Source organism: Pristis pectinata, chromosome 24 (genome assembly GCF_009764475.1).
Source record: "Pristis pectinata isolate sPriPec2 chromosome 24, sPriPec2.1.pri, whole genome shotgun sequence".
NCBI lineage: Eukaryota > Metazoa > Chordata > Chondrichthyes > Rhinopristiformes > Pristidae > Pristis > Pristis pectinata.
The window spans coordinates 1,331,317-1,356,617 of NC_067428.1; the positions used below are offsets into that span (position 1 = coordinate 1,331,317).

General features: G+C 45.3%; 1 protein-coding gene across 7 annotated transcripts in view; it reads left to right on the plus strand.

The window, feature by feature from the left end:
* The first annotated feature begins 3,447 nt into the window (after positions 1-3,447).
* The window catches only part of LOC127582633 (polypyrimidine tract-binding protein 1-like), a 32,218-nt gene continuing 10,364 nt past the window's right edge, over positions 3,448-25,301 (plus strand). Inside the window, exons 1-10 of one of the 7 annotated variants that reach the window (XM_052038101.1) lie at positions 3,448-3,550; positions 5,056-5,086; positions 14,522-14,603; positions 14,722-14,897; positions 15,688-15,834; positions 18,333-18,500; positions 18,999-19,109; positions 20,191-20,383; positions 21,973-22,047; positions 25,075-25,226. In XM_052038101.1, coding sequence (XP_051894061.1) covers positions 3,543-3,550; positions 5,056-5,086; positions 14,522-14,603; positions 14,722-14,897; positions 15,688-15,834; positions 18,333-18,500; positions 18,999-19,109; positions 20,191-20,383; positions 21,973-22,047; positions 25,075-25,226 — 1,143 coding nt within the window. In that variant the 5' untranslated portion in view covers positions 3,448-3,542. The remainder of the gene's footprint in view (positions 3,551-5,055; positions 5,087-14,521; positions 14,604-14,721; positions 14,898-15,687; positions 15,835-18,332; positions 18,501-18,998; positions 19,110-20,190; positions 20,384-21,972; positions 22,048-25,074; positions 25,227-25,301) is intronic. The other 6 variants (XM_052038103.1, XM_052038102.1, XM_052038104.1 and 3 more) reach the window with 6 other exon arrangements.

Consider the following 25,301-nt stretch of genomic DNA (forward strand, 5'->3'; position numbering starts at 1 on the left):
GAAAGATATTGGTGTTCAGAGGAAGTTAACAAGCAGGTTCAGCAGGCCATTAGCAAAGCACAGGGAATCCTCTGAACCTGCTTATTAACATCCTGAGATTTCTGTGCCCACCAGTATATATTCCATCTCCCTACAACCCCGCAACTGCTGACACACACCACCCACCACCCTCCAATGTCCTCATCGTCACAACAAACTCCACCCATAACATGTCAACCCCAATGGCCTTCCCTCCACCCTCCCTCCCCATTCCACCCCTCCCCCTCGGCCTCAAACTCCTACGCTGACCCTCCCCCCCATCCTCTTGCCTTTGTCCCAGCTTTGTATTCTCCGTTCTACCCTGACAGACTTCAGCCTTCCCAACTGTATCCTCCCACTGCTCCTGTAACAACCCATCCCAGACCTCCTCCCTAATCTGCCCACTCCATTAACCCCTCCAAGATCTCTCTCCATTCATTCATTGCACTTGACTTACACCTGCACTCTACCCTCATCTCGTGTATCTCTCCCCATATTCCTCTCCACTGCACTCGTTTCCCATTCTCACTCCCTCCTGCTGTCTGCACCTTCCGCACCACCTCACTCTATAGTCTCCCCTGCATCTTGCTGCTACTCCAGTGTGGGCTCTGTGTGGATATGACTGGTCACCGCTGCCCCGTCACCATGTGTCCATCGCCACGTGACAGTCCCAGGGAAGAATTGGTGAAATGGAAGCCTGAATGTGAGTGGGGAGCAATTACACACTGGTAACCACAAGTCCTCAGCAGAAGATGGGTCTGAATTTGATGGTCAGGCTATTACCGCAATTCATCCACCATCAGAAGGGAGACTTCTTGATCTGGCGTTGTCACTGAGACTTTGAAACAAATCATTTGTTTAATTCCTACCTTTCACCTACCAGAAGTGCTGGACGCCAGGCACCATGGCCCTCGGTTCATCGGTATCACGCAAGCCCCAGCTCTACCATCGACAGTCCTAACCCCAGCACTGCTGACGCATCATCTGCCTCTTTCTGTCCCCACTGCTCTCCCCTCCCTCCTAACCACATGCCCCCATCCCGTTTACTGCTGAGATGGGTGACAGGAGAGTTGGAGGAAGGGGAATGGGAGTAGGGGAGGACTGCACAGGTCCAGAGATCGAGCACCGGGTGATTGTTGACTCTTTAATGAAGGATGAGGATAGGACTTAAACTCAATGTCTGCATGGCAAAGGACCTTAATCGATCTATCAAACCCAGCCGCACAATACCAGCCTCTGAAAATAAAGGTTCACAGCCCACCCCTTCTTTTGCCCCCACCCCTCCCCTCTTTCCATATCTTCTGTTCTCCCACTCTGAACCACACTTGTTCCTCCTCCCCTAACCCTATCCTATAAACCAACACCCCCATCCTCCTAGCTTCAAGCACCTCCTCCCATCATTATCACCATCACTCCACCTACCCTGTCTCTCCACAGGCATCTGTCCCCAGTTCGCAACCCAACGCCCATGGTATCCAGGTACCTAACACCAACACCCCCATGTCACCCATGTGTCACCCTCGCCTTCCCCCCCCACAGTGCCACCCCCCTCCCCCACCCTAACGTCCACCCCCCGTGTCCCTGCCTGCACCCCTCCTCGCTCCGCTCCCCCACCCCCGTGTAATCCCCAGCCTCCTGTGCTACCCGCCACACCCATGTGTTACCCCCTCACCCCGTGTTCCCCCACCCCTATGTTACCCCCGTGTTCCCCACCCCCCTCATGTGTTACCCCCTCACTCCTGTTCCCCCACCCCCTCCCGTGTGTCCCCCCTCCACCCTGTGTCCCCCCCTTCCCCGTGTTCCCCCTTCCCCGTGTTCCCCTCCTCCCCGTGTGTCCCCCCCTCCTCCCCGTGTCCCCCCCTCCTCCCCGTGTGTCCCCCCCCTCCCCCCGTGTCCCTCCCCCCCCCGTGTGTCCCCCCTCCTCCTCCCCGTGTGTTCCCCCCTCCTCCCCCGTGTGTCCCCCCTCCCTCCCCCCGTGTGTCCCCCCCTCCCTCCCCCCCGTGTGTCCCCCCCTCCCTCCCCCCCGTGTGTCCCCCCCTCCTCCCCCCCGTGTGTGTCCCCCCTCGTGTGTCCCCCCTCCTCCCCGTGTGTCCCCCCTCCCCGTGTGTCCCCCCCCTCCCCCCCGTGTGTCCCCCCTCCCTCCCCCCCGTGTGTCCCCCCCTCCCTCCCCCCCGTGTGTCCCCCCCTCCCTCCCCCCCGTGTGTCCCCCCCTCCCCCCCGTGTGTCCCCCCCTCCCTCCCCCCGTGTGTCCCCCCTCTTCCCCCCCGTGTGTCCCCCCTCTTCCCCCCCGTGTGTCCCCCCCTCCCTCCTCCCCGTGTGGTCCCCCCCGTGCGGTCCCCCCCCCGTGCGTCCCCCCCCGTGCGCCCCCCCCGTGTGTCTCTCCCCCCCGTGTGTCTCCCCCCCGTGTGTCTCCCCCCCGTGTCTCCCCCCCGTGTGTCCCCCCCTCCTCCCCCCCATGTGTCCCCCCTCCTCCCCCCGTGTGTGTCCCCCCCTCCTCCCCGTGTGTCCCCCCCCGTGTCCCCCCCTCCCTCCCCCCGTGTCCCCCCCGTGTCCCCCCCTCCCTCCCCCCCGTGTCCCCCCCTCCCTCCCCCCCGTGTCCCCCCCTCCCTCCCCCCCCCGTGTGTCCCCCCCTCCCTCCTCCCCTTGCGGTCCCCCCCCCGTGCGCCCCCCCCCGTGTGTCTCCCCCCCCGTGTGTCTCCCCCCCCGTGTGTCTCCCCCCCCGTGTGTCTCCCCCCCGTGTGTCTCCCCCCCTCCCCGTGTGTCTCCCCCCCTCCCCGTGTGTCTCCCCCCCCCGTGTGTCTCCCCCCCCCGTGTGTCCCCCCCTCCCTCCTCCCCGTGTGGTCCCCCCCCGTGCAGTCCCCCCCCCCGTGCGTCCCCCCCCGTGCGCCCCCCCGTGTGTCTCCCCCCCGTGTGTCCCCCCCTCCTCCCCCCCGTGTGTCCCCCCCTCCCTCCCCCCCCTTGCGGTCCCCCCCCTCCCTCCCCCTTGCGGTCCCCCCCCGTGTGTCTCCCCGCCCCCCCCGTGTGTCTCCCCGCCCCCCCCGTGTGTCTCCCCCCCCGTGTGTCTCCCCCCCCCCGTGTGTCTCCCCCCCCCCCCGTGTGTCTCCCCCCCCCCCCGTGTGTCTCCCCCCCCCCCCCCGTGTGTCTCCCCCCCCCCCCCGTGTGTCTCCCCCCCCCCCCCCCCCCGTGTGTCTCCCCCCCCCCCCCCCCGTGTGTCTCCCCCCCCCCCCCCCCCGTGTGTCTCCCCCCCCCCCCCGTTGAACGTTTCGGGGCCGCTGACGTCACCGCTGCCCACCGGAAACCGACCATTTCCGCCGCTCGGCGCCCGCTGACATGATGCTCCACGTTTACTGTTTGATTCGCCCAATCAGACGCGGCGCTGGCGGAGCGGGACACGCCCTCCCTCGGCCGGGCGCCAATGGGACGCGGCTCCGCCTGAGATTGACGTGGCGCCATTTTCTGGGGGTATATGTTGGGAGGTCGGCTGCGGCAGCGGCGGTTTTTCTCTCTGCGCTCTCTGCTCTGCAATGGACGGGTGAGGAGCCGCCCGGCCGGGCCGGGCCGGGCCACCGCCGGCAGCGGGCGGCGGAGAGAGCGGGGCACGTGTGCGGCGGGGCGGGAAGGCCCGGCCCGGGGCGTCGTGTTGGGCCCGGCCGCGGGGTCGGGGAGCGCGGCACGTTGGCGGGGGGAGGGGGGGAGGGAGCCGCACGCCAGGCCCGGGCATGTGGCGCTCGGCGGCGGCGGGCCGGCCGGCCTCCACCTCGTTGCCGTCGGCGGCCGCTTCCGCGGGGAGCGGAGGCGGGAGGCGCCGGCCGCACGTCGCCATTCCCAGCTCGCAAAATGGCGGCGGGGCTGGAGCCCGCGGCCCGGGAGGCGCCGGCCCGGGGGGTGAGGGCCGTAGGTGCAGCCGCACCCGGCCTCGGGTGCCCCTCGTTACATTTACCTTCTCCCCCACTTCCTTGCCCCTTTCCGCCAACTTCCTTTCCCCTTTCCGCCAACTTCCTTTCCCCTTTCCGCCAACTTCCTCCCCCCTTTCCTTCCCCCCACTTCCTCCCCCTTTCCTTCCCCCCCACTTCCTCCCCCTTTCCTTCCTCCCCCTTTCCTTCCCCCCCACTTCCTCCCCCTTTCCTTCCCCCCCACTTCCTCCCCCTTTCCTTCCCCCCACTTCCTCCCCACTTCCTCCCCTTTCCTTCCCCCCCACTTCCTCCCCCTTTCCTTCCCCCCACTTCCTCCCCCCTTTCCTTCCCCCCACTTCCTCCCCCCTTTCCTTCCCCCCCACTTCCTCCCCCCTTTCCTTCCCCCCCACTTCCTCCCCCCTTTCCTTCCCCCCCACTTCCTCCCCCCTTTCCTTCCCCCCACTTCCTCCCCCCTTTCCTTCCCCCCCACTTCCTCCCCCCTTTCCTTTCCCCCCACTTCCTCCCTCCTTCATTGTACATTTCTCCAGTTATATGTGCGGGTAAATTTTTTTTGCTGGAAGTTTTTGTATCAGGAGTGTGATACAAACATCCTAATTCCCACGGGGAGCAAACTTACATGGATCCAAGGAAACGATCATGTTTTGGCAAGGGGGGACAGTTTTCTCTCTCTGAACCAGGGATGGCTGAATTTGAGAGTAGATGTTGCTTTCCTAAGCCATATCACTATATACTTAAGCTCAAGAAAAGTTTGTTGTAATTGACTTCAGTAAAATCCCTTGTTTTTATTTGTATGTTTTTAGAATTGCTGGATTTAAGTTTTCCCCCAACAGAATGAAGCATAGTTTAAATGACGATTGTAGAAATTTATACATGTGCTTTAAGAAAACTGTACTTATCTTGAGTTTAGCAGGGAGGATAGCATTTTTTGCAATACAGGTTGTGATCAGATACTTTCCATTCTGGGTTGTGGAAAAGTGAATTTAAATAAAACGTTTGGCACAGTCATGGCCACATTGGATGCAATGGACTGTATAATCTGTCCCTTAAACTGTGAATTTGCCATAGTTTAACTGCTCTGGATTGCTATGGACATGTCTTCTAACTTTTCTTGTTTTTTCTACAGCATTGTCCAAGATATAACAGTTGGTACAAAGGTAAGTTTCACTTTTAATGTAACAGTTATGATCCTCCCCTCAAATAGTCCTATGTGATTGATTTGTAACTCTGGGTTATTTCTATATATGTACTTTACACCCTGTTTCTTGCTTCCATTGTTGGGTTTGTACAGAAGTCCTATAGTTAGGAAAGCTTTTAGAACATAATATTGGATTTTCTGTTTTGTCGCTCAGTTCCAAATGGAACATGAGAGGTATTGATGGAGAGGTGATGGTTCTAGACTAACCACTGCATTTAATTGTAAGCATAGGTTTCTTGTCAGGGCATCATATTTAATCTATCAAACTAATATTCTCATTCACTAAGACTGCCAGGCCCTAAAACACGATGCCATTTCAGAAAGTGCTACACATCTCTACAGGCTGAGAATGCAGGAACTGCATCAGCGAGCTGCATAGTTCGTTCCCCTTCATGTCAGATTGCATGTTGTTTCCCACAATGTGGGGAAATTACTGTCCAAGACCGGACGGAGCAGTGCAACTGAACTCCACTGTAGCCAAAAGCAGTTATAGGTAATGGCACTCCCCAGATCCAGCCATATTCAGCAATGTCTGTGCTCGAAGACCACTTTTCTCTGGGCCAATCTTGAAGATGCTTTACCAAGTTATGATGAAGGGTCATCGATCTAAAGCAGGGGCACAGTTTGTCTCTCCACAGACATTGTTGACTAAGTATTTAGATTTTCTGTATTTGTACGTATTTCCAGCATTTGCAGTTTTTCACTAATTGGCAGACTGCCTGGTGGTGCTGGTTTGGAGAAATACCTTTCATTACATTGGATTAGATTTGGTGCTTTCTTGCAGTGGCCCAATGTTTTGTGTGAACAGGCAGTTAGTAGAACTCTTGCCATTTGATGTGGTTTCAGCTTTTTATTTGGCTTTAACTGTGCCTATTAATCTATATCCAATAAATTTCCAGATGGTATGGATGCAGCTGTACAATGTGACTTACATTTGGTTTGGAATATCTTGCTGCTCTTCTCATATTAATTTCCTTCAGTAGTTCCTGTGATATTGCAGCATTTAAATTTGATTGACTTGATATGGTTTGGAGTTTGCAGTTATGTACTGTTCTTAGTATAATCGGACTTGTGGTCCAGTTTCTGAGAGTAGAATGTGCTCCAAAATGACAACCTGGAAGATGTCGTCAGGCAGTTCTTACTAGTTTCCCATTAATATTGAACACTTCTGTATCAAATTACTGTCGACCACTGCTGAGGCAGACATCACTTCTCTGATGTCGGGCTCATTAATTATATCGCGCTTCCATAAAGTACCTGAAAGAGAATACTTGACAGAATATCAAATAAGAAGAACATTCTTTTTGCGTTTTTATATTACGAAAAATGCAGGCACTCCGATTGCCTTTGTGCTGGTCAATTTTCTCAGTGCTGCTGAATCCCAAATGGAGGTTTGTGCATCAACAAGTGTTGATCTAGCACCTTGCCCAGTAACGCACTTTTTTTGGATGAGTTTCTTTGTTCCTGTGAATAAACCTGTCAAGTGTATCTGATCATTGCTGTATTGGATCAATATGGCTTGTAAATAGTGGCATTTACAAGGACACATGTAAGGAAGAAGACAGAATTTGAATATACCTCACAATTCCTTGTCAGGCAACACCTGGGGAATTGTGAAACAATAATGAAAAATGTTGGAAGCGCTCAGCGGATCAGGCATATCTATGGGATAAAAAGTCGATATTTCTTTCTGCAGATGCTGCTTTATTTGCTGAGAGTCTCCAGTATTTTTGTTTTGGTTTCAGATTTCCAGAATTTGCAGGTTTTTGTTTTTTTTTACTTAGTGAATTGTATCTAATCTGGGCTGCAAAGTAAGGATATCATGGCTTGTGAAAGGTGCAGATGTTTGCAAGGATGAGAGTTGATTTCTGTTAAAATTTGGGGCTGTTCGCTTAGAGTCGGAAACTAAGGAGAGTCTATGGTGAGAGGATTGAAATGTCAGATTCCATAGCAATGTACAAAATGCTTGGACATATACATGAAGTACAGTTTGAAGGGTTACCATAAAGCAACTTGTTTTTCAGCTTGTGTCCATTTCTGTCAAACTTGCACCTTTTTTCAAATACACATTCTGTACTTCACAAATGTGACATTTTTCCAGACCCTACCACCTCTGGGTGAAAAAGATTTTCCCACCTCCTTAATCTTTACATCAATTACTGTAAATTCATGCCCCTAGTTTTCTCTAGTAAGGTGGTTTTATCACTTAAGTTGTACAGTCCCGGAGAAACTGTTTCCTCTGACTGAATGGAATAGAAGAGCTGTCTTGGATGTTTCAAACCATCAAGGCCTTCGTTCGGAAACAGGGCAGTTTATCTTGTCATGTATCATACTTGGTTTCAAATTGTTTACATTTCCTTTTACATGGTGAAGTTCATACTGAAGTACCCAGAATATGGAATAGTAGATGAAGACATTTTGTCTGGTTTTATAAAATTGAATATGGTTTAAATGATTGTTAGGTTCATGCACTTCCTTATTCTGACAGCAATTACTGATCCGATTTTATGGAACTGTATTTGCCCATTCCTTGTCTCTTTATAGGCACACAGCCACTCTTCCAATGGTCTTTAAATTGATGAGCATGACTTCCTCAATTCCAGCTGGTCTCAATATATTCCATTTATCTGTTGAACTGCAAAGGCTGCAGACCTTAAAGGAATGTGATGATAGCCATTAACATTGCAATCATACTGCAGATCAGAGACTGCCCATGAAGCTGTAGGGAACTGTTGTTGGAAAAATAGCTAAATGCTGAGGCCACAGATTTGTTTTTGTCCTGACTTAAACTTCCACGGCGATTTGATAATTATTAAAGGGAGGGAGAAATTATAGATTCTTAGCTGCATTCTTTTTGCAGACATTGGTGCTAATGCATGGGATTTCTTTCTCATTAACTTGCTACTTTCCATTAGGAAATCCATTGGCAACTGTAGCAAGAGCTGCGAGAGTTCTGTATATTCTGGGTTCAGATGAGCAGTCTGTAGCAAACTGGCCACGTGGGTTCTACCACACTGGAACCATTTCTCAGTAGAATTGCTCATTCAAATGTGTAATGTATGACACTTGCTGGATCCCTGGAATTCCATATAACCGTAGAAAACTGCAGCACAGAAAACAGGCCATTTGGCCCTTCTAGTCTGTGCCGAAACATTATTCTGCTAGTCCCATTTACCTGCCCCCAGCCCATACCCCTCCAGACCTCTCGTCCATGTATCTATCCAATTTACTCTTAAAAGTTAAGAGCGAGCCCGCATTTACCACTTCGTTTGGTTCCTGTTCTCGTATGCTACTTTGCCAGTTTTGACATTCCTGATGTTTCAAAATATATAAGTTCCTGAAATTAGTGATCCAGCTTCAGATCTTTAGCATAGAAAATATTTTCAAAGCGCCAACATCTGTTTCCTGTTTTGGAATTACACATCAGCTGCTGAAGTTTGAGCTTTTTAGTTCTGTTCATGTACTCTCCTTTGGGTTCTTGTGTAGCTTTTTTCAGTAATGCTGAATGTTTTTCCTTCAGATACTGGGTGCAGTCCTGGTCTGCATTTGTAATTTTATTTTTGAATAGGGTTATTTAATTACATTTCTACTTGTATTCTTCAGAACTTCATATTGGGGAAAAAGTCTTGGTTATTCTGATAATTACAATGCCTGTCTCTGAACTAACCTAACTGGCCGACTACAATAACTTGGATATCTTTGGCAACTTCTTGGATATAGGGGGGGACCTGATAGAAGTATATAAGATGATGAGAGGCATTGATCGGGTGGATATTCAAAGGCTTTTCCCCAGAGCTGACATGGTGGCCACAAGAGGACATAGGTTTATGGTGCTGGGGAGTAGGTATAAAGGAGATGTCAGAGGTAAGTTTGTTTACTCAGAGAGTGGTGAGTGCGGGGAATGGGCTGCCGGAAACGGTGGTGGAGGTGGATACGATAGGGTCTTTTAAGAGACTGTTGGATAGGTACATAAAGCTGAGAAAAATAGAGGGCTTATGGGTAAGCCTAGTAATTTCTAGGGTAGGGACATGTTCGGCACAGCTTTGTGGGCCGAAGGGCCTGAATTGTGCTGTAGGTGTTCTATGTTTCTATCTTTTTTTTAACCAATATTCCCTAGAATATCAGCATACCCCTCCTTAATCTCACTCTCCTCCATGTCATTCTCCATGCTTAATACCAATGCAAGGTAGTCATTTAGTATCTTGCCCACTTCCGTTGGTTCCAAGTACAAGTTCCCACCTTTGTAATTGTGTAGTCCTACCCTCTTCTAGCTACCCTCTTGTTCTATATATAAATTGCCTTGGGATTCTCCTTGATCCTACTTGCCACAGGCATTTCATAGTATACTGAATGGTGAGCTGTACTATTTTGATCTTGAACAGAAACCGCACAAGAGTTCGTGTGGTAATTGGTCATAGGCTCTTTGGCAGAAGATTGTTGAATGCATTTGGTGCAATGAGTTGCATCCTGATTTTACAGCAAACTATAATTCATGGCCACTTCCTATTACTTTTCTATCTCTACTAAGAGCAGCTTTTTCCGCTGAGAGGAAGTGGAAAGCTAAAACAAAGCAGAGGAATGTCTGTTTAAATTATTTAACACACTTTGGTTTGCAGCACTGTCTTGGTTCAAAAGGCAGCAGGTAAGCAAAAGTGTATGAGAATGTGTATAATGAAACCACGTAGAAGAATTCTATCACATTTTGCTGAGGACATAAATTAGGAAGTTATTTAACCATGTGCCCTTTCGCCTTGTCAGAAATAGTTATTTGTTTCAGACTGTGGTTAACTGGACTAATGTATTGATACATTTCAAAACCCCTGTGGAGTATTCAAATTAGTTCAGGATGGTTGGGTGGAGATCCTTGTTTATGGTGAGCTTAATTTTGCTGAATAGCTTTTTCCGTAATTGGACACCAGGCCTTTTACTTGAAGTTTTGGTAAACAGAAGATTCTATTGCCATGCCAACAACTTTTGTGCACAGTTTTTAGTGTCTCGCTGACTATGAGAAATTTTTCTAAAGCACCTTTTTTATATTGCACTCTGAAACACACTTCAGATTTATTTTTGTCAGTGAACTGGTGCTTTTTTGTGATTGGTCCTTCTAAAATGATTTGCCTTGGTGCCCTTGGGTTAATGGAACTTTTGTGCAGTTTTATTTTGGGCTTGGGTTTTGCAGCAATGTTGGTATTATCTTGACTTTCCACGGGGGGAAAATGTATCAACTTTTCTCAGTTTCTATAATGAAGTGCAGATAATTTATTAATGACAAGTTCAAAATCTCCCATTGATGCCCATGGATTTGCCATTCTGGGTTTGCTTCCCACTTCAACCCCTCCATCCACCTACCCACTCATATCACCTTTTCATTGCATCTCATTATGTGCCACAGTAGTGAATAGAATGCTGCGGCTGGCAGAGTAAGGTTTTGAGGCCGAAGTTACAGGTCAACTGATTTAGCACCCTGTCCATTCCTATGTCCAGTGATTGAAGATTCTGCATTGAAGCAGTGTTACTATAATCCATTCATAAAGTGGATTTAAAATGGTCACCTGCTTAATCTGACTACATTAAGGGAATTAGTAATACTTGGCCCTCCAGATAAGATTATGCAGATGCTTGCAGGTGTTATTCTTCCATCTATTTCACATTTATAGAACACAATTCTATTGCACCAGTTAAGGCTATAAAGGGGGCTTTGGATGGTGCGTAGGTGTAGGCTTTAGGCTATACTAGCCAAACGCGCTCCAACCCAGCTTCATCTGGTAGTGACAATTGGGGCACTCCTATACACCTGGTTCTCATTTCACAGGGTTAAGTTACACTGTCTGTCTGTTCCTTTTGTTAACTGAATATTCTAAGGGGAAGTATCATTGATTCTCACCACAAGTGTTTCAGTGTCAGAGCTAATATTTCAGCTGGCAGCTGGGATGTGAACTTTATCCCAGCTTTACCTATGAGTTGAATAGTTAAAGATGGTCTACAGCATTACTTATGGCAATATTTAGTGTTTGGACCATCTTAGAAATTACTAAACCATCAATTCAGAGTTTTAATGAATTGTTCATTCTTTCTATACTACATGCAGTGTATGACATTGTTTTAATATCTAGTTGCTATAACTCTAATTTCATTGAAATGTTTACGACACTACCATAGATTATTCTTGTATCCATTCACCAAAAACAGGCCTTTCCATTGATTGGTGGCATCTAGTAGAGGTACTGCCTTGCAGCTCCAGCTGAGATCCCAACCTCTAGTGCTGCCTTTGTAGGGTTTACATTTTCTTTGTATGAGCCTTGGCTTTCTGTGAGATGCTCCAGTTCCCTCCTGTGTCGTGCAGGTTAGTAGGTTAATTAGATGCTATAAACTAACCTTAGTATGTAGGGAAAGTGCAAATTTGGGAGTTGTTGAAAATGTGGGATAAAGTAATTATGGAGAAAATCAGTAGTGGTGGGTGAGGGGGGAATAATTTCTCTGTGAGCCAGTATAGACTCGATGGGCTGAATGGCTTCTTGTGTTGTATGTAAATAAAGGTACAATTTAGAACGGGAGAATTGACCTCAACAGAGTCCAGAACGATGCATACCTATTCTGTTGTAGTGTCTTAGCAGTGTGTTAAATCCTTTGGATTGGCCTGGGTTTAGATTACCTATTACATCTTCCTCTACTCGTTTGCAAGTTCAGGATGCTTTCATATCTTTTGCCACCTTATCTGTTGTTGACTGCTTGATCCACGTGTTTTGTGTGGTCTCCATTGTCAGGGTACACAAGTTATACCTGCCACGTCTTGTGTATGGTCTTAAGGATGGTGCTAATACTTATTTCTTTGTCGTGAGAAAACTCTTCTGTGCCTTAAGGTGACTTTTTTCTGCAGTGGTGTTGGGGGGTGGGGATGGTTTCATGTGTCCTGTTTGCAGTTTCATTTCTTGCCACAGGCTGTGGATGTCTTCTGACACTGTTGTAGAAAGAGAATATATGCTGTTGATGTTAGTTGCCTTAAAGGTAGCCAGTTAGGATTCAGCAGCCATCCTTCAGCACTGAAGTAACACAGGGCAAGCATGGAAGAGTTTGCCATCTGTTTTGAATCAGTGCTGCAGTTGATTTCTGAGCAAAGATGTTGGCGTCTCTTTTCACACTTGGAGTTTTTGTACGTTTGGTGGTATTAACTACCTGTCGAATTTGTGGTTTTTCTGCTTTGGGAAAACTTACTTGTGGCTATCGACATGTGCCTTTTGTAAGAGCCATCCCTCATGATTTAACTGACTTTCATTATTCATGAATTTTGAAAAAACATATTATCCATTGCTCATGTTTGGCAGATTTGTCAGTTTTCTACTCATCCAGCATGCTCTTGTTTGGCTCAATTTACGTTGGGTCGGCTGATTTGGCACTTCATGAGTGAAAAGCTTTGAATCACGGGGGCTTTGTTTCTGATCTGTATAATGGAGTTAATAACAGCAATGAAAGGATCAGGTGGATCCTTTTATTTCAGCTGTATTTTCATATCATTTGAAGCAAGGGGCAGAGTGAAGATTCTGTATCTGAACTTGGGACTACAGCACACCGTGTGGGCATACGCAATAGGCAATCCCAGTGCTGGTTTAGTCAAAGGAATCTGCACGTATCCACTGTAGAAAATATTACTTCAAGCCATTATGTTTAAGGTGGTCATTACATTTTGGGAGATGGTCTTCATTCACCTAATTGCTGTTGAAGGTGGTGGTGAGGTGCCACCTTGAGGTGCTGTGGTCCAGCCTAGTGAAAGTGTTCCCATAATGCTGATTTAGACCCAGGAACAATATAGGAAAGTGAATCCTTTGTTGCTGGGTCCAGTTCAACATTGTGAAGGGCATGAATGAGTGGTGGACAGGGTGGAAATTGAGCAGGTTGCTTTGTCCTGGATGATGTTGAGCTACTTTGCTTAAGGCATAAAAGGATACTCTTCTAATGCAGGCAAATGAAATGAGTGTAGGTGGGCAAAAAAGTCGGCATAGACATGGTGGGCCCAAGGGTTTGTTTCTGTGCTGTACGACTTCATGCCCTAATGCCTCCTCCAGGTGGCTCTTTAATTGCACTTTTTGTTTATTCATTCAAGGGATGTCGGCTTTTTGGGCTGAGCCAGCTTTTAATTGTACATCTCTAATTCACCTTGAGAAGGTGGTGGTGAGCTGCTGCCTTGAACTGCTGCAGTTGCTTAGTGCCCTCGCATTGTGTTTAAACTTTTCCAGCCAATGGCAACAACAGCAAAAAGTTCAAAGGAGAGAATAGAATTTTGGGACTAATGCCTTCCAGAGTCATCCATATACCCACAATGCTGTTATGGAGGGAGTTCCAGGATTTAGATTCAGCGGTGAAGGAAGGGAGATATATTTCCAAGTCAGGATGGTGTGTGGTTTGGAGGGCAACTTCCAGGTGGTGGTGCTTGTCACCATTCACAACTAGATGGCAGGATCATTGAGCTTTGGTTGTGGGGTCATTTAACTCTGTCTATTGCATGCACTTTAGCACAGATGGTCAGTCCTGTGTTGCAGCTTCACCACATTGGCACCTTAATTTTATATGTCCATTACTGTACCTGGTATGACCTTCTGCATTCATTGAAGCAGGATTGGTCTCAAGGTTTGATTATACTGATGGCTTGATTATAACTGTAGTAATAATATACTGTTTGTGGTGCTGTACATTGTGGCTGCTCAAGGTTCATGATATCTCATGGGTGCCCAGTTTTGACCTGCTGAATCAAACCCATTAATTACAATTGTAGTGCCAAACAACATGTTGTTTAGACTTGCCAGGTTTCTTTAACAAGACTTGTGGGATGATTTGATTCATTATATAATTTGAAAAGCATTTGTAAGGAAGAAGCTTGCAATGTGCTTCTACAGGGTGGTAGAAATATGGAATATCATCACAATCTTAAATTTAAAGTAATGATCTTGTTGTTTGGAAGACCTATTTTGAGGGCCCAGGCAATGACTATATGAACTGTATCTGACCATAGTACTGAGAAGTTCCTTGGCACCTGAAGGCAGCCATCTGCAGGAGCAGAGGTTTTGATGATGGAATGTAACCTTAGTCATTTAGCATCTGGTTGGATCGCTGGCTGGAATGCCTTGCTTCATTCCCAGTGATTCTTTGCTTATTGGTGTGATATCTCTGCCTCCTATATGCATCATTGCTGAGGCCATTTCCATTGAATTGAACCCATATGTTTGCAGTAGTGAGCACCAATTCAGAAAGTTAATGATTTATGCTATCTCAGAGAAGGGGTACTAATATGTATGAAGTACAATTTTTGGTACAGTATTGTCAACCTGAAACATTAACCCTGTGCTTACAAAATTTACTCTTCTATATGGAAATGATAGTAAGTTGTCCTTTCTGTCAACAGCGGGGGTCTGACGAGCTTCTATCTGCTTGTGCTACTAACGGTCCCTATATCATGAGCAATTCTACTCCCTCTGGTGAGTACAGTAAGTATCTCCACATTTTGCACGTTACTCATCTGGCCTATAGTTAATTTTAAGTAATGAGCAGTGATTATAACATGGCGAATGTTAGTGCCCTCACATTGTTTTTAAACTTTTCCAGCCAATGGCAATGACAGCAAAAAGTTCAAAGGAGAGAATAGAATTTCGGGAATAATGCCTTCCAGAGTCATCCATATCCGTAAACTTCCCAACGATGTAACTGAAGCAGAGGTCATCTCCCTGGGCTTGCCTTTCGGAAAAGTAACAAATCTTCTCATGTTAAAAGGCAAAAACCAGGTGCGTAGTTTTTGTTTTTGGACTTTGCACCAAATCTGGTGTCTGGTCTAACTATTTCTGGTTACACTGAAATAGTGATTAGGGTTGTGCCGGTTGGTTCAAGAACTGAATGGTTGAAGGGAGACAGCTGTTCTTGAACCTGGTGGTGTGGGACCTCAGGTACCTCCTTCCTGATGGTAGCTGTGAGAAAATGGCATGGCCCTGATAGTGGGGATCTTTATGATAGATGCTGCCTTCTTGAGGCAGCACCTCATGTAGATACTTTAAATAGTGGGGAGAGATGTGCCCACAGTGTATTGGGCTGAATCTACTACTCTGCAGCTTCTTCCATTCCTGTGCATTCAAGTTGCAGATTCAGACCATGATGCCACAAGTCAGGATACTTTCAACAGTGCTCATTTAACTTCTGAAGCTTATTTTAAATCCATGCCTGTGGTTGTAGACATTTCTGCCTAAGGGAAAATTTCTTACTGTGTAACCTTTCTCTGTTGCAAAATTTTGTTTACTGCAACAGGTTCCCCTCCACAGATCAAACAATGCCAATACCATTGGGACACCAACTGGACCATCAAGTCCATGCCAGCTTAATGGTTTATAGACTTATTAGCTTCACCGTCTTAAAAACAAGAGTGGAGTTCCATTGTGGCAGATACAAACATCTTGATTTTATTTTCTTGCAATTTAGTCAGTATTTATTGAATTCTCTGCAGAGCAGCTCTCAATTTAATTATTCTGTAAACCATACGGTGAATTTACTTAGATTCCAGTTGATTTGTATGCACATTTGCAGGCTTTTATTGAAATGAATACGGAAGAAGCTGCTAACACAATGGTGAGCTACTATGGGACTGTCACTCCATACCTGAGGAGTCATCCTGTCTACATCCAGTACTCTAACCACAAGGAACTGAAAACTGACAATTCTCCCAATCAGGCTGTGAGTACTGCGTTATTACTTGTGTCATTAATGCTTTTCGTCAGTTATTGCCAGCTTGCTCTATTTGGTAACTGACTGTATGATTTCGTACCTTTCGTAGTCCTACAGCACAGAAACAGGCCCTTTGACTCATCGTACTCATACCGTTTACCAGCTCTTGGTCTGTAACCTTGATGCTTCCTTGGTGACTCGAGTACTTTGTCCAGATATTTTTCAAAATGTCATGAGGGTACCTGTCTCCATAACCTCCTCGGTGCATTCCAGATGACAAATACACATTGGGTGAATTTTTTTTCTTAAATCCTTTCTAACTCCTGATCTTAAACCTATGTATTCTGGCTTTAGATGTCTCCATTAGGGGAAATGTTCTTGCTCTCCACCCAGTCTATGCCCCTTGTAACACTGAACACCACTATTAGGTCCCCCTTAATTTCCTAAATCTTTCATTACTAATAATTGGCGAGCAGGGAAGACGTTGGAGCAGTGTGTATTTCTGATCTTGACCACCACCTTGTGTAACATTTGGTACTGCTGCTTGCTTTTACTGTTTGGAAGACAGGGGTTATTGCAACTCCCGTGAAGTCACAGATAAACATAGTCACACAGCACAGAAACAGTCCCTTCTGCACATCTGGTCCATGCTGACCAAAATGCCCATCTAAACTAGTCCCATTTGCCCATGTTTGGCCCATATCCCCCTAAACCTTTCCTATCCATATACCTGCCTTAAAGTATCTGCCTCAACAACTTCCTCTGGCAGCTCATTCCATGTACAGACCATCCTTTGGGTGGAAAAAGTTGCCTATCGGGTACCTATCAAATCTCTCCCCTCTCACCTTACTTCTCTGCCCTCTAGTTCTTAATTTCCCCAACCCTGGGGGAAAAGGCTGTGCATTCACCCTATCTGTGCCCCACATGATCTTATATACCCTTATAAGATCACCCCTCAGTCTCCTAAACTCCAGTGAATGAAGTCCTAGCCTGCTCAACCTCAAGTCCTGGCAACATCCTCAAATCTCCTCTGCGCTCTTTCCAGCTTAATGGCATTTTTCCTGCAGCAGGGTGATCAAAACTGAACACAATGTTCCAACTGCAGCCTCACCAATGTCTTGTACAACTGCAACATAACATCCCAACTTCTATACTCGGTGCCCTGACTGATGAAGGCCAGCGCTCCAGAAGTCCTCCTCTTCACCTGTATATCTGTCGTGCCACCCTCAGGGAACTGTATACTTGTACTCCTAAGTTCCCCTGTTCTACAGCACTCCTCAGAGCCCTATCATTCACTTTGAAAGTCTTATTTTGATTTGACTTCCCAAAATACAACACTTAGCACTTGTCCGATGTAATCTGTTCGCCATTCCTTGGCCCATTTATCCAGCTGCTCAAGATCCCCCCTGTAGTTCTTAATAACCATCTCCACTGTCAACGACACCACTTACTTTAGTGTAATCTGCAAACTTACATCTGCCTTCTCATCAGAGTCATTTATATAGATCACAAATAACAATGGGCATACACCGATCCCTGAGGCACACTGCTTTCTGCTTCCGACCATCAAGACAATTGTGTATCCATTTGGCTAGCCTACCTTGGATCCCATGCGATCCAACTTTCCATAGCAGCCTTCTACGTCTGTTGCCCTGCCCACATCAGCCTTTTTGGTTACTTCAAAACAAAAAATCCAGATCAAATTTGTAAAACATGATCTTCCACACAATGTCGAGCTATCACTAATTAATGTCCGTCTTTCCAGATATATACATATCTAATCCATCAGGATCCCCTCCAGTAATTTGCCTACCACAGGTGTTAGGCTTGTCTTTAGTTCTTGGGATTTTTTTTTCAGCCCTTCTTAAATAAAGGCACAACATCAGCCATGCTTCTGTCCTCTGGCACCTCACCTGCGGTTGATGATGATACATATATCTCTGCCAGGACTCCTGCAATTTCTTCTCTAGCTTCCCACAGTGTTCTTGGATGTATCTGGTCTGGCCCCGAAGATTTATCACCTTCAGACTTTTTAAGACACCGAGCACCTTTTCTGCTGTAATGTAGACAATCCCCAAGACATCCTCATCAACTATCTTAAGTTCTGTAATTTAAAGTGAAGCTTGGTCAGGAAGACTCATTGAAAGACCAATGTATGTAATGTAATATACTAGGGACATCAAAACAAAAGGGCATGGTTTTATGGTGAGAAGTAGAAAATTTAATAGGGATCTTGGGAGTAAATTTTTAACAAAGTTGTTGATAACGTAGAATGTGCTGAGAGAAGAGGGGGTGGAATCAGATACAATTACGTTTAGGTATTTTGGTAAATAGGTGAGATATAGAAGATTACAGTTCTGATGCAGGCAAGTGGGATTAGTGTAGATGGAGAAAAGCTTGGCATGGTTATGGTTGGCCAAAGGGCCCATTTCTGTATTGTACAATTCTGACTGATATGTAAGATAACAAAGGCCAAGTATTCCAAGATTTCCTATTCAATCTTTCAGAGAGCACAAGCTGCTCTTCAGGCAGTAAATGCAGTACAGAGTGCAAATATGGCGATCGCTGGAACTGGTGTCCCAGATACTGCTGTCAATCTCGCTGGCCAGAGCCCCGTTCTTCGAATCATTGTGGAAAATCTCTTCTATCCAGTTACTCTTGATGTTTTGCACCAGGTGAGTCTAACTTAGAAGTTAATGCTAGAAATTGTTCCTTTTGAAGTTTTAAGATTGTAACAATTTGAGGGCGGTGGTGTTGGAGTGCTATTGGGCCCTGAGACGGGTGGGTGTTGTGGGGGTATTAGTCCAATTTGCATGGGACTGCTTTGTGTATCTACAAAACCTTAAATGAACTTAGCCATTCACTGGTTGAAGTGTGTGTCCATTTTTCCATGCATGTCTGCTGTCATATTTGGTGAAGTTGATATTAATCATAAATATCAGTAATAAGAGTTCAATGGAGCCTTAATATAATGTAGCTTCCTTGGTACACACTGTGCTTCATCTTGGTAAGAATGTTGTGTACAACGCACACAGAATTAAAAAGGCTGTTTTGGACCAACCGTTGCTTTTGTGCATAGACATGTTTGATTCCCATGTGGTGCAGTAATTTAGTAATGATCCTTGTTTGTGTAAGTTGTGCATCAACATTTTGTAAATTTTCTTTGATTGCAGATTTTTTCCAAGTTTGGCACTGTGTTGAAGATCATTACCTTCACAAAGAATAACCAGTTCCAGGCCTTGCTCCAATATGCTGATGGTTCCTGTGCACAACATGCTAAACTGGTACGTTGAGTTATATTCTAATGAACAAGAGGCAGTGGTGTCATCCTCCATGAATACTGGCTTCATGTATTGAAGCGATCTTGTAAATTAACTTGGCCCATTTCCCCAGAGCTTTTCCACAAGCCAGATCAGATGTGTGATGGATTACTGTCCCCTTTCTGGATGAATGCAACTTGATCGTTATTCAAGCTGAACATCATCCAGGACCAAGTAAATGACTTGATTGGTGCATTTTTCATCATCCTGAACATTCACTTAGTACCATCACTCTGTGGCTATAGTGCATACCATCTACAAAGTGCAGTATACATGGCTGGCTTGGCGCCATCTAAAACTCCTGTATGTGTTGACCAGAACTGCATGCAGTACTTGAGCTATGGCCTAATCGTGGTATATAGTTCTAGCATAACCCTCCAGCTCTTCCTGTGCCTCTAAGTAATAAAAGAAAGCATTCTGAATAGCTTTTTAACCACATTTTTACCTGTTCTTCTACCTCTTTAAGCATCTGAGCACATAGATTGCCTTCTATTCCTTCATACCTTTCTATATTCTCTCCCTTGTTGTGTATTCTGGCTTGTTGAAGCTCTCTGCATTGAATCTCATTTTCCACTTTGCTATCAACTGGTCAGGTAATCCATATCCTCTTGAAGCCTAAAGCTTTCCTCTTAGCGAGCACAGGGTCAATTTCTGTATCCCATGTTTTGCCCTTGAAATACTCATTCTTGGTGCTAGGGTTGAGAATGTTCTTGGATCCTCTTGCTGTTAGTTGCTTAATTGTTCATTATTCATGGTAGGATGTGGCAGTGCTTTGACTTAGTTATGAAATCCCTTAGATGCATGTCTTCTACCCATGCAAACACCCCTTTCAAGAGGCAGTGGGCACTGAAACTAGCTGCACTACTCTGCTTTCAGTCACCTAACTCCATGTAGACCAGAGTTCAAATTTTGTCTAAGGTGTTGTTACCTATCCATTCAAAGTGCAGGTCCACTAGAATTTACTCTTAATGACTTCAAATTCTATTGCTATTTATATGTGTATAGAATAAATGTATCTAACTCCTGTGTATACCTTTTCTGCTAGGCTTTGGATGGACAGAACATCTATAATGCCTGCTGCACTCTGCGCATTGACTTCTCTAAGCTGACGAGCCTTAATGTTAAGTACAATAATGACAAAAGTAGAGACTACACACGTCCTGACTTGCCATCTGGTGACAGCCAGCCAACCTTAGACCAAACCATGGCCGCTTTTGGTAAGGAAGCCTCCCTACTAGGTAAATACACCCTCTCTGGAGTTTTAAGTGTGTGTATGTGTGTGTGGTTTCCATGGTACACATTGGTGATCCCTCATCCTGCTAATGGGAATTTGGATGTAACCTTATTTGTGGCAGGTGCTGTGCATAGTTTAGAATTGTAAAATTAGATCTTGAAAATAACTAGGAACTTTGACTTTTGGTTACTTAGAATTTTGTGGGGTAGTGAAAGGGCTAGTTACATGGTGGCTTGCATCCTGCTGGCCTGAGATGTGAACTGGCTGACATATCCAGACCCTGATGACGAACTATATACACTAAAGGCACTAAGAGTTTACAGTCTATTTTAGTAATTTTTAAAACATTGCCTTAATCATTTTTCCCATAAGTTCATTTAAAGCAGTTTCTGAAAGCTCCATTAGTGGGGCATTCTCCACTTGTCCTGCATTAGGTTTTACTTGTCTATTGTTGCAGAGAACATGGTGATAATTGAGATTTGAAGGCGTTTTTTTCTTTTTAACTCGTATTTATAGCATTGTTTGGATGAAACTGATTGGGGTCATTTGGTATTCTCCTTTTGTTCCCGCTGCGATTTTGTCATAAATGCAAAGCTTGCATTTAACTGCCTAATTTTATGCAGACCAATAAGCCAGATTACATCGTGGTTTGTCTATGAAATACACTTAACCACAAAGCAGGATCTTTGTTTTAGTTTGGTGCTTCAGAATCTTTTGTAAAAGAGGAAATTAAGAGTAGAAATAGAGACACAAGCAACTTCAGATGTTGGAGTCATCTGCTGGAGGTACGCAGTGGATCAAGCAGCACCTGTGGAGGCAAAGGGGTGGTTGACATTTCAGGTTGAGGTGATCGACGTTTTGCGTCCTGATGCACGGTCTCGACCAGAAACTCAACCATCAGATGCTGCTTGACTTGTTGAGTTCTTCCAGCAGTTTGTTTTTTGCTTAAGGGTATTGTTTCCAAGCCAGAATTTTCCTGTTTTTGTAGAGTCTTCTTGAGTGGTGTACAGTAATGAGCTGCATGTTTTGTTAATTCAGTGTTTGATTGCAAAGCCATTCTTTGGGGCATAATCCAGCTTTACTGGTGCTAAAGTAAACAGTTGTCTCAAGTACTATCATGAAATAGTGAAATTACTCACACTTCACAGTTTGTTTCATTTTCGCAGGTGGGAGTTTCTCCTGTGTACAACTTGTATTTGTGTAATAAATTTTTATTCAGTCTTATCCTGTAATGTTTTAAAATGCATATGAGTTTAATGTGTGGCTGTGTTTCTAGAGAAAAAACACCTGAATTTGTAATTTGGACTTGGATAAATACTCTATTTTGGTCAGAAGGCTCTGCTGAGTTTACATTTCCTTGCATTTAGATCTTGATAGATTTCACATTGGAACTCCCATTAAATTTGCAGATATATTTGGGAATGCTTAACTTTTTACATAGGTTCTGGAAAGATAGCTGCTTGGTGACTAAAATTATTTGATTGAATCCCACAGTATTCTTGAAGCATGTTAAACAGGAGGTAATGGAAAGGGGTGGATTGTAAAAAGCAATATGTTGCTAAAAGTGCTCATGCAGGCTTGCTTTCTTACCAGGTGCACCAGGTATCATCTCCTCGCCTTATGGAGGTGGAACTGGTTTTCCTCCTGGTATTGCCTTCCAGCAAGCCGGTGAGTTGTTAACGTAGGATTTTATCTCCAAGCTTACTGCATGCCAAACTTTTTTATATCTGGAACTGGAGCTACGAATGACCAGGCAGGTCTTGCAACAGAACCAGGAGCAGGAGTGGCCAATTACACTCTTAAGCTCTGCTTTTCATTATCTGATGTTTCAATTCCCATATCCAATAACTTTTCATTCTAAGATGTACTTGACCAATACAGGTATTCTTTGGCTTGCATAAAATTCTTGAATAGAATGCTATAATGAGTAGTGTCCATTCTCCACCAGAGGAATACACAGTACCACAATATCCATGATGCATTTTGTAGAATGCATTATGGATGTTTTGGGAAATCTCACTTTCTAGTGCTAGGTTCATACCTCTGCAGGTCACAGCTCTTAAGTTACACATTCAAATACTTTTTAATGCAACGGCTTTTGTCTCTAACTTGGATCCTACTGTCATCTGAATGGAAAAAGGGTCTTCTTTCCTCTACTTCACCAGTTCCTTGAAATCTTTGCCCCGTTTTTGAACCCAAGGAGATTAGGTTCCACGGGTATACTCTTAGGTCCCTCAAACATGTATATCTGAGTTGTGTCTCCTCTCGGCCTCTTCTGTTTCAATGAGAACAGCTCCGACTTATTGAATCATCATCGCTAAAAATATCAGGTTCTTTTGTTGCTCCACATCATCCAATATCCTGTTGTTTAATGTCTGTTCCATTGCCTTGTTGCACTTTTCCATTCTTGTACTTCCATTTCTTATTTTTCAGCCCAACTGCTCAGGCCATCCCTGCTATCAAAGGCATTACCAGTTTTTGTGTTGTCTGTACTTGTCAACAATTGCCCTTTGCTTCCTGCCACTGAGGCAATTTTAGATCCAATTTGCTACTCTATTGACTAGCTTGCCGTTTTGGGCCCTGCTAAAGTCTGCATGGACTATGTTAACAATCCTCGTGTTAACTTCCAAAAAGTTATTCAAATGTAGATCTTCCCTTTACACATCTATGCTGTTACCGATTGATCTTCTAAATGAAGGCTGATACTATCCCTTAGAATTGATAATTTTCCCACCACCAAATTAATTAGCATGCAGTTGACTCATTTTATCTATACTGCCCTTTTTAAGCAGGTCCTCCAATCCTCTTTGCATCATTCCTGTCGTCATGGAGGGTTGAGTAATGGTCAGGGTCTCTACAATTTCCTCCTTGCTGCTTTTAACAGCCCCAGATGTATTTGCTCTGGACCTGGTGACTTATCCACTTTCACATTAACTTCATCTCATTGTACCTCACTGTATTTTATCCCATCCATGTCATTTCATTCAACATTGGCTTTGTCTTTTTTATGGACCCTGCCCACATTCATCAAGAACTTGTATTAGTCCACAAATAAGCCTCCTGTTTGTTTCCCAAACCCAGCTTAGTTATCTTCTTTATGTACTTAACACATTTGGAATTTTTGATTTTACTCAGTATCCCCTTTAAAATGCAGCTCACTCTGGTTTTAAAACAAACAATTAAACTCTGCCCAGTTTCACTGCCTTTTACGGCTATTTTTGACCTTTGAATACAGTTATGAAAAGGAACAGTCTAACCCGGTGATGGTCAGCGCCATGCTGTCCCACTTGTGCAGCTCCCACCTGCCCAGTTTTGTCTCCGAATACTAAATCCAGAATTCATTTTCCTCCTCTCTCCACATCACCTCCCTGTTGTTAGGCTTGCTGCATACTGGATAAAGTTCTCCTGAATACAGTTCAGGAATTCTCTGTATCCCAGTTAATATTGGCCTAATTAAAATCCCCGATATTGTATGCTGCTCAGTATTTTTGCACTGCAGCAACTTGTGGCTTTGAGTCCAACTGCACTGAAGCAGACCCTTTGGCACACTGTGTCTGTGCTGGACGTCACATACCTGTGTTTGACCTTGTCATTTCCCAGCACTTGGGCTGTGGCACCCCTAGTCATGGCATTTGAATTCATACCACATGAATGTGTATGCATCCACCGCCATCTCAGTCAGTGCATTCTAGAAGTATTCCTTTGGTCTTCAGCTTCCCTGCTATTTGTATGTTCATTGCATGATCCAACAGTACGTTGTCCCTCTTTAACTGATCTGATCATCCTAACCTATCATCTCATACTTGTGGTTTGTTTCCTTAACCAATATCACCCTTACCTCTTTGTCCTTCATCCCCCGCTAAATCTCATCTGAAAACCTTGGATCCGGAATGTTAAGCTCCAGTCCTGGAAGGTTAACTGATGGCTTGTTGCACCCATCTTGAATGTTGGCGTAAAATGAGGAACCAAATCTGACCTTTTATAGCTATCCGTTCAGACTTAATATTGCACTTGCCCATTATCTGTGTATTTTGCATTAACTCCACAGCTGATTTTCGTTTTAAAGAACACATTTTAATACCCGGGATTTCTGCATTCCAATAATTTGAAGTCACTCGTGAAAACTTAACTCCACAAACTTCCTTAAATACCTGTCTGATCGCTATATACTGTAATTCTCTCATTACCAGTGCACTCTTTTGCTATGGTGTGATGTAGCCTGTTAGGAGCAATTGTTTATTGCTATTTTTGACAGCTTAATTTTGGACTGATTACAAAGTAAAGTTTTAATGGGTGAAACAAAGTGGATCAGAGTTTGAGTTCCAGGATGGCTTGGCATTTAAGGCACGGTGTGGGATAACTGGATGCAATGAATGGTGTTATCTACTGTGCTCTCGGGTGGCTTCTTTACTTCATTTTCACGTCTAGGACATGGCAGAGCCATTTCTTTCCCTCCCTTGTGTGTTTCGTGCTGCTTGGTGTAGAGTATAGATTTGCGTAACAAGGTTTTGCTATCTGTTTCCTCTTGCAGCAGACGGGATTGCATGGTCGACAGTAAACGAGTTTGCGCAGTATATTTTCTGTTAATGCACTGCATTGAGTTTAGGTGCTCGCCGTGGTGCATGCAGCTCAAGTTTAATCAGTGGGCTATTTTAAGTGCATTTTATGTAATAACTTCGGTGTCTCATTTAATAGGTTTGTCTGTCCCAGGGGTTCACGGGGCCTTGGCTCCACTCGGCATGCCGTCAGCAGCTGCCGCAGCTGCAGCAGCAGCAAGTCGTATGGGGATTCCAGGCTTTGCCTCTGCAGCCAATGCTGTCCTGCTGGTCAGCAATCTGAATCCTGAGGTTAGTGTGATGTGAACAAATTTTCTATGCCTATTTTTGACTTTGTCTTGGATCTGTTAACTAACTGAAACTAGT